Source organism: Acyrthosiphon pisum, chromosome X (genome assembly GCF_005508785.2).
Source record: "Acyrthosiphon pisum isolate AL4f chromosome X, pea_aphid_22Mar2018_4r6ur, whole genome shotgun sequence".
Classification (NCBI taxonomy): domain Eukaryota; kingdom Metazoa; phylum Arthropoda; class Insecta; order Hemiptera; family Aphididae; genus Acyrthosiphon; species Acyrthosiphon pisum.
In genome coordinates this window covers 92,047,715-92,056,976 of record NC_042493.1, presented here as the reverse complement: position 1 = coordinate 92,056,976, position 9,262 = coordinate 92,047,715, and the positions used below count along the sequence as shown (strand labels likewise).

At 29.0% G+C, this 9,262-nt stretch overlaps 1 protein-coding gene across 1 annotated transcript in view; it reads left to right on the top strand.

The window, feature by feature from the left end:
- LOC100575847 (zinc finger protein 233-like) overlaps window positions 1–929 on the top strand; it is a 1,234-nt gene extending 305 nt beyond the window's left edge. The window contains exon 3 of the mRNA XM_016801858.2: window positions 3–929. Coding sequence (XP_016657347.1) covers window positions 3–716 — 714 coding nt within the window. The 3' untranslated portion in view covers window positions 717–929. The remainder of the gene's footprint in view (window positions 1–2) is intronic.
- The last annotated feature ends 8,333 nt before the right edge of the window (window positions 930–9,262 follow it).

Below are 9,262 nucleotides of genomic sequence, written 5' to 3'. Positions count from 1 at the left end.
AGCACTCCTCAAAGAAATTCGAAGACTCCTACCACGATAAAAGAAGAAAACGGTTAATTTGTGATAACTGTAAAAAATGGTTTTATACTAAAACCGATTTGCTTACACATATATCGGATTGTACAAGAGGAAACATTTATAAATCAGATATTTCTGATAAAAGGTTTTCTCAAGCAAGAAATTTGAAAAAGAATATAAGACCTCATACTGAATTAAAGTCATATAAATGTTATGTCTGTGATAGAGGGTTTTCTCTATCAGGAAATTTAAAATCTCATATGAGAACACACACAGGTGAAAAACCGTTTGCATGTGATTTATGTGATAAAAAGTTTTATAGAAAAAGAGATTTAAAAAGGCATACAAGGATTCATACAGGAGAGAAGCCATACAAATGTGATGTCTGTAATCGTGAATTTTTTGATGCTCCAACTTTAAAAGTTCATATGAGAACACACACAGGTGATAAACCGTATGCATGTGATTTATGTGATAAAAGGTTTAATAAAACAGGAGATTTAAAAAGGCATACTAGGACTCATACAGGAGAGAAGCCATACAAATGTGATGTCTGTCATCGTGAATTTTCTCTAGCTGCAAATTTGAAAATCCATATGAGGACACATACAAAAGATAAACCATATAAATGCGATTTCTGTGAGAAATTGTTTTCTTTTACAGGAAATTTTAAAAGGCATGAAAGGACACATACTTGAGAGTTGAGATAGATGGTCTATCTCCAGTATGTGATAAAAAGTTTTCTCAAGCTACAATTTTTTGTCAGGTTTTTGTAATACCATAAACTTGTCATTCTTTAGACATTTAAAAAAAATGTAATTATAATCATCATTAAATTTTTAAATGATAATTTTTTTGTGTTCCTCAATTTAATTACAATTATATTACATTTTTCTCTGCCCTCGCTGCTATTATACTACCATTTAATTTAATAATTTACAAATGTTTCATAAATATGTCTAATGTTATATTTAAGTTAAAATCTATATTTAATAATTTTAATGTTAATATACCTATTTATAATGCTCAATAAAAAATGTCTAAATAAGGAGAATTTATTTTAAAAATGATTACTTTTATCCTTATAAAAATACTGGATAATAATCAGGTTATCTAACTGCTCCGCTTTACATTTTGTGTCGATTGTATCTCAACATTGAGGGATAAATTACTGTAATGTTTGTATTCATTATGACTTCAGTGCATCATTTTATACTAACAAATGTATAGATAATATTGAAATGTCTATTAATAGCTGAAAAAGAGTCATAACTCATAATTATCTCTCGAAATTCATCTTGATTATTAGTTAATAAAATGTGTTTAATGGTATTATTAATAAATAAATCACAAATTGTTAAACCTGAACAGAACATCAATAATTAGACTTGAAAGAAAATCTTTTTAACTAAATTTTACCTTTTACAATATGTAAGTATTTTAAACTAGACACATTAATTTCAACTTATTGTTTATTTTACATGAAATAGGACATTTTAACTCAATAATTTTGTAATTTTTTCCATTCTGGTGAACAAGGCCATCAGGGCTTGTACAAACCTATGACGTTTACAATGAATAACTAGTCCAGCTTTTAGTACCTCTACTTCATTCAACTCTTAATATTTTTCAAAAGCTGCAAGCTCAGTTTCTTGACCATATTTAACATTAATACTACCAGTTTTACCTAAATCAGTTTCTTATATAAGAATGTCTGCAAGCGTGTTGAGGCCAACAGATGTCCAATCCCTGCATGTTTTAATTTTATGCGCCTTGAGACTTGAGTCTTAACACTTGCTGAAATATTAAAATGCTTACAAGAATTCCAAACACGCGATAATGACTGAGCCCTGGTTTCATTATAGATATTTAAGAGGACGCTACCCATACATTTGTTGTCTCCGTCTAACACACGCACGACATACCAAATTGTCGTTCACTATTAGTCTTATATTAGTTTTGATACTAGAGTGAATTGACTTTTAGGTAAGAACATTATCATAAGCATTGCCGATTTTTCGAAATTTTCATTTTCGAACAAGATATGGGTATGTGAAATATCAAAAATTAAAAATGCTCATATCTCGCTTGAAAATTAAAATATCGATAACACAGGTAATGTTATTATCTAAAAAATTGATTATAGGTCAAATCACTCAAATATCAAAACTAATAGCACACTATTGGAACTAGTGAACGAAAATTTGCTATGTCGTGCGTGTGTGAGACGGAGACAACAAATGGGTGTGTAGCATCCTCTTAAGTTTCAGATGATAAAGCAATATTTTTCATATAAAAATCATTTTCTTTGAAATTAAGAGGACATTTTAGGAAAAAAATATTATTTGTGAATTGTTTGTTTTGGTTAAGTATTATGGTTGAAAAATGTTTTTGGTTTAAACTATGACGTGTAATACTTTGTTCAACTTGGACAATAATATTATGTAGGTATTTAAAATTTGTTTACACTCCTTTTCAACAGTAGTAAGGCTTTCTTCTTTTTAAAGCTTACTAAAGCTAGATGGTATATTCAAATTATTATGTTTTGAAATTAGATCTTCATGACTTACAGGTTCTACAACATCTATAGCTTTTTTGTTTCTTACATGGAAATAGTTCTTCGATCGTTTTTCCTTTCTTATATTTTAGTTCACCCACCTCCGATGGTTTGTCCCATTGCCGTGGTAAATCTGTTTTTAAAGTAATTGTTCATTATTAATGTATTATATCAGCGCACATAAGTGCTTACATTTTCTGCCTGCCCCTGCAGGACTAACACATGGTGTATGATTCACTCGTCTACTTTGATAAATAAAAAAATATTGTCATTTATAGGGAATAATATTGATATTATTATTATTATAATTAAACGTAAGCATAACCAATAATCATAAATATTTAATTTAATATGTGTCTTAGAAAATAATTTTTAACTTACTTCAAGAGTAACTTACCATGGGTTAGATGACACAGAATTTTGTCTAATACAATGTCCATTTATTCTAGAAGCAATATGTTCGGTTTGCTTATGTATTATTTCTTTGGTATTAAACAAATGCCTATTTTCAACTAACTTTTGTCCTTTATTGTTAGTTTTTTGGAGAATAATGGACTGTATAGGGAAAAAATGACTTATGCTAAGATGACTGATGAAAAATCAATGAACATGGTTTTGTTACATTTATTGACGGATTTACGGCCTACTATTGAGAATAAGACAAAATAAACTATATTTATAGGGGGCACAATAGGTGCTGGCTATCTGATGTGTATAAATAACACTACCTAATTGGTTTTAAACAAGGAAAATCCAAATAATACAGATAATTAATAAATATAATATAAAAACCAGGAAATCCGAGGTCAGGCGGTGAGGTGGTACGGTTTGGTGGATGGTCGCTGCAAACTGACGGTGATAGGTAAAATTAACGGTAGAAGTTGCAGTTGTTGGTGGTAGTGGTACAAAATTATGGTATAAAAGAACGGTGTTGATGGTATCTTGACGGTGACACAAACAAAATAAAACAAACACCACAGATCCGTCCTTTAACGTGACGCGAGAACTACAGAGTCGTAAAAGCGTCCAACTCATTTATACACGCAATCACAATTATATGGCGTGCCGGAAGGAGTGTAGGGGTGTAAGCTGCAGTCCTGTAAAGTATTTAAGTAAAAGTATTCAAATACTTTTTTAAGTATTGAATAACTTTTTAAATACTTTCAGCATAAGTATTTTGAATGGTATTTTAAATACTTTTTTTTGTATTAAATACTTTGGTTTTTTATTTTGAACATTTTATTTTTATTCGAAATAATTGGTTGGAAAAATATTATTGTCAACTACAATAATATAATAATAGTTTTATTTAATATTCTGTATTTCTGTGTTAGCCGAATCCCAAAGGTTTGTGAAAACCAGATTTCTAAAAATAGTTATTGAATTAAAATATTCCCTTTAAACTATTAGATAACCAGGTAACCTACTACCTATGTGTTTATATTACGATAAATTAGAATATTAGAGACCCATTTTAAAAACCAAAAGTATTTGAAAAGTATTCCAAATACTTTTTCAAAGTATTTGAATTGTATTTTGAAATACTATACAATTAAAGTATTTGAGTAGTAAGTATATTAAATATTTAAAAAAAAATGTATTTGAGTATTTACTCAAGTACTTTTTAAAAGTATTCTTTACAGGACTGGTAAGCTGTACGTACCAACAGTGGAAAACGGCGATTACATAATTAATGTCTCAACAGTTAGGAAATTCGGGGTGTATGGAACATTAAACTGCCAAGCAGTCTTAAAAACTGATCTCGAAAATAAAATCAGAAAATTGTTGTTGAACATATATACTACACGCAATGGATAGCCAAGCAGTAAATGTGACGATATGTGTGGGAGAAATAAAGGTAATTCATTAATAAGCCATAGATTTTTTTTCACAATAATTATTGTACTACATTATTTTTATTTTATTTTGTTTTTTTATTTTAATTAACTTATGCCCAATCAGGTAATTAGATAAATAATGTAAGGATATATACAATGTTTAGTATTTAAATAATAATTACAGAAATTAATTAGATTAAAATGGACACAGATAAAAAAGAATTATAAATATATATATATATATATAAGTGGCCCAAGAAGTAAGCAGCAGTTACAAGGCATTATTAAAATCTCGAAGCATACGATGCATAGGCTGATTGACGATTGTAACCATAAAAATAAGAGTGGGATGGAACATAAAGAAGAGTATGATCTCTGGTAGGATAGGTTAGATACTAGATAGAAGAGTGAGAGCTTCAAGGGTACCATTAAGAAGAGAAGAAACAAAATTAACGCCAGCAGTTAATCGACGGGTAGACAGTGTTTGGATATCTAACGCTTGGCGAACAAGCGAATAGTTGTGTGCGCGGTGGTCAATTTTCAATAGGAAAGCTGCATAGGAAAGGAACTTATTTTGGACCCTTTCCAATCTTAGTTGGTCTTTGGCTAGGTAAGGGTGCCAAACTTTAAGACCATACTCTAACTTAGAGCGTACAAGACAAAAATAAAGTGAGCGGAGACAAATTTCCGAGGAGAACGTTTTTGAGACTCGTTTAACAAATCCTAGGATCTCGATAGTTATAATATAATATATGAATAAAATGGGATATCGAAATACCGATATCATGCTATTTTATAATATTATGTAATAATGTAATATGCAAACCATTAACCAAATAATATACATATATTTACATGGGTATAAAAAAAATTTAATAGTTCTAATTATTACGGAATGATATTATGATGTACCTAACTAAAAGCTTAAATAACTATAAAATCAGTGACTGTGAATATCGTTTTTAGACCATAATAACTTGGTTTTCATTTTGAGGAGATGAACGTAACTGTCATATGTTATGATATTAAATAATGCTAAAATGTAAACATGATGTGGTAAATATTATAACTTGATGAATATTTTTTAAATTAAAAATTGGTGGGATGGTGGTTGCCCCCACGACTTAGTTCTAATATCCAATGTGGGTATGTGGGTATAAGTAATTGTTTATTGCCACCCTAAAAAAAATTAGCTCGGCGTCACTGGCTAAACGTGATCTACTGATAGTAAATTTATTTTGTTACGCACTAATAAGACCGAGACAATAAATGGCTGTGTTGTGTCATAGTGTCCCTTAAGAAAAACATGAATTTATTTAACCAAAAGCAGTTAAATATTCATTATAAAAACGTTTAAACTATTTTGGCTTTAAAATGCTAATTTTTTTTTTTTAAAGGTGAGGAATATTTAGGTGCTACAGACGCTGAACATAAAGGAATCTATTACAATTTACAATACAGGGTGATTTTTTTATCGTGAACCGGTTAATATCTCGGGAAGTATTAGGAATTTTAACATATTTTTTTTTTAAACTTTCTATGTTTTACTATTTTACACTGTATTACAATTTTGATAATTTTAACTTCCTCGCTTATTTGATAAAACACTATCAACTTTCGATTTTCAAATGGGAATACGAATATGAAGTTTGTATATATTTTCATTGAATACATGATATTATAATACAAATATGTGTACCTATCAATTATTTAGAGTAAGATCGAATACAATAAAAACTAAATTTATATCAGCATTGTAGACTGTTGAAATTATACATTTTTACGAGTTTTTTAATATTTACGTATTGTTTATTAAGATAGTTTTATCAAGATCTGAATAGTACCTATATGTGTTGAAGTATAAATATATTTATATTTATGATCAGTAAGTTGACATTTATGATCGAAATAGTGATATTTACAACGAATAGGTATAATATTATAAACAGTGGGGTGTTTAGGCCGGGGCCAGCGGCCCAAGTAAAGTCCAAGTTGGGGGGCCACAGGACCTGTACCATTACATAAAAAAATATTAAAAATTTTGTTTTATTAAATAATATTTAGGGACATTGAAAATAATTTGATTATGAAAAACACGAAAAAAAAATTGGTACCATGACTAAATAAACAGGCATGATCGCTAGATTACTGCACGCATATTTTATACATATATTATACTTCCCCACACTTAGAAGAAACAGTAATATCGTAGAAAAAATTTTAGGAATTATACTGTTTTTGGCATGTCTGGGGAAAATTCGCAGTGATAGGAAAAATTGGTTTTTTGGTGATCATGCCTGTTTATTTAGTCATGATTGGTAGAACGACCGCGTACAATCATACGTCATTAATTCTTCAAATGGGTGGCTAAATAAACTATTATGGCTTATCGCTTAATATTGTTTGCTCGATGATATTAGATAAAATTGAATGAGCTTCGCGGTAATAATAGCAACACCACGACGCGCGACGACTACGAACTGCTGTCTGGCAGTACGAATTGCAGCATTCTAATGCTTATAATAGTATTTTATAATCGATGTTTATAATCGAGTTATATTTAGTATTACTACTTGCCGAAAATTGTGATCATAGTTAGTAGGTACTTGAGTATATTGTTGTTTCTTTGCGTCTTATGTGCTGCGTGGCGCGTGCATGTTATTATTTGTCATAAGTCTGTTATTAGTTATTGAAATTATATTTTGAATTGTTATCGAATTAACATACCTACTGTCGATTAATAATGTCTAAACGTATAAATATTTGTTATCAGCTGATTAAGCTAAATCGAAGTTTAACCGTAGACGGTGCAACTGGCCCTTAGAGTAATTAAATCTTTTAGAGGGAATCTTTTTTTTTAGATTTTGAGTGAACAAATATTATATTGGTTTTAAGCGTTCCGTTTAAATTTTTTAAACTTTTTATTTTTATTAATATTGATTTTTTTTCTGTTAGGCACAATCTTTTCCATTTACGTCTTCGATTATTCAAATTCCTAACATTCAAGAAAATTCCGAATTAACAACCATTGATATAAATAGTGTAAATGATGAAAATGAATGTTCAATAAACTCCGATTTATCAGAGGTGATACATTCAATGACCTTAGGAGATTATTCAAATGACAAAGCCTCCTTTACGGAGATTTCAAAGTTTTAATTATGTATCTCACTTCTTTAAATGCTTACAACCGATTTCATTAATTAAATTTAACGATGAAGAATTATACAAATCAGCAAAAACATTACAAAAAAAGTATTACCAAGATATTTCACCAGATTTTGTTCATCAGGTTATATCTTTTCGATAATGTTTTAAAGATATAATATCCATAAAGTTAAAGACAACAAAAGAAATTGCAGAAATGTTATTTATTGAACATTCTCCTCTTACAACAACATACCCTGATGTAGTGATGTATGCACTGCTTTTATTTTATACTTGACGTTACCTATAACTGTTGCGGCAGCAGAGCGATCGTTCTCAAAACTAAAAATAATAAAAAATGATTTACGAAGTACGATTTCAGAGGAACGGCTGAGTGGTTTGTCAATTATTTCCATCGAAAATAAGTGGGCACAGCAATTACATTTTGATGAAGTCATTGACAAGTTTGCTTAAGTGAAGGTTAGGAAAGTTAATTTTTAATTACATTATATAATATAATACTTAATATTTTAATGTCATTGTTTTTATAAATTAATACATTTTTAAGCAGTAAAATAATACAGGTATCTTTACATGCATTTTTTTTTTTTTACCTCATAATTTTAATTTTTACATTAAAGGGGGCCTCCAACTTTTATAGGCCCCAGGGCCACCAAGTTTCATGCTACGCCACTGATTATGAATATATGTTATACCTAGGTATGACTAATTATTTAATATCTACTAGACATGGCAAGATATATCCTAACTTGTGATGGTAATTTACATGTGTTTTACATATTATTTGTTAAGTAAAATGTAAATAGGCGAACGGGTATTGTTTCATCATAAATACACACATGTATTTAACGATAATTGGAGACAAATATACGATTTCTATGTTATAATTGATGGAAAATCATAAAAATATAGTGGTCTTGACCGACGTGTTATAGATTTGTGTATTTCGAGACAGGTATAGTGATGAAAATCAGTGAATATTGTAATGATAGTATAGGTATTATATTATATAGGTAGCTGATGAGTGTGGTTCTATGAATACAGCTTCTATGATATTTAATTAAAAGTAATAACTTTTAGCAAAGGTATCTATGAATGTACCGGTTTTTAAAGGTAATATATTAGTTAGGTATATATATTTACAGCGAGATTATGATAATTGAACACATTTTTATTGAACTTGTGAAATGTTTACATGTTTTAATATAATATAATGTATGAGTCATACGAATCACGGAAAAAAAACCATGAAAATAAAAACCAAATTTTAGATTCTGAGTGGAACGATGAATGTATTGATTTTACAATAATGTGTGTGTGTTTTTTTTAATTTTTTTAATTTTTTTTGTGTTTGTTATACCTTTTAGGACAGTAAAAGTGCTTAGATTTTGTTCAACAGTATCTTTTCGCAAAAAATTATCTTTTATTTATTTTATCTTTCAAAAGCACCCTGAAAACAAAAGAAAATTGTCTTAATTTAAATTAAGGAAAAACGAGAATTTGAACGCAAAATCGGTTTTCGACAAAGTCAATTTTGGTAACTCTAAAACAAATTAGCATAAATACATGAATTGTTGACTGAATGTTTATATTAGCATTTCCTATACACCATAATATTTTCAAAATATTTTGACTTATTTTGAGCTGTTTACGGACATTTTCAGTTTCCATTTTTTTTTAG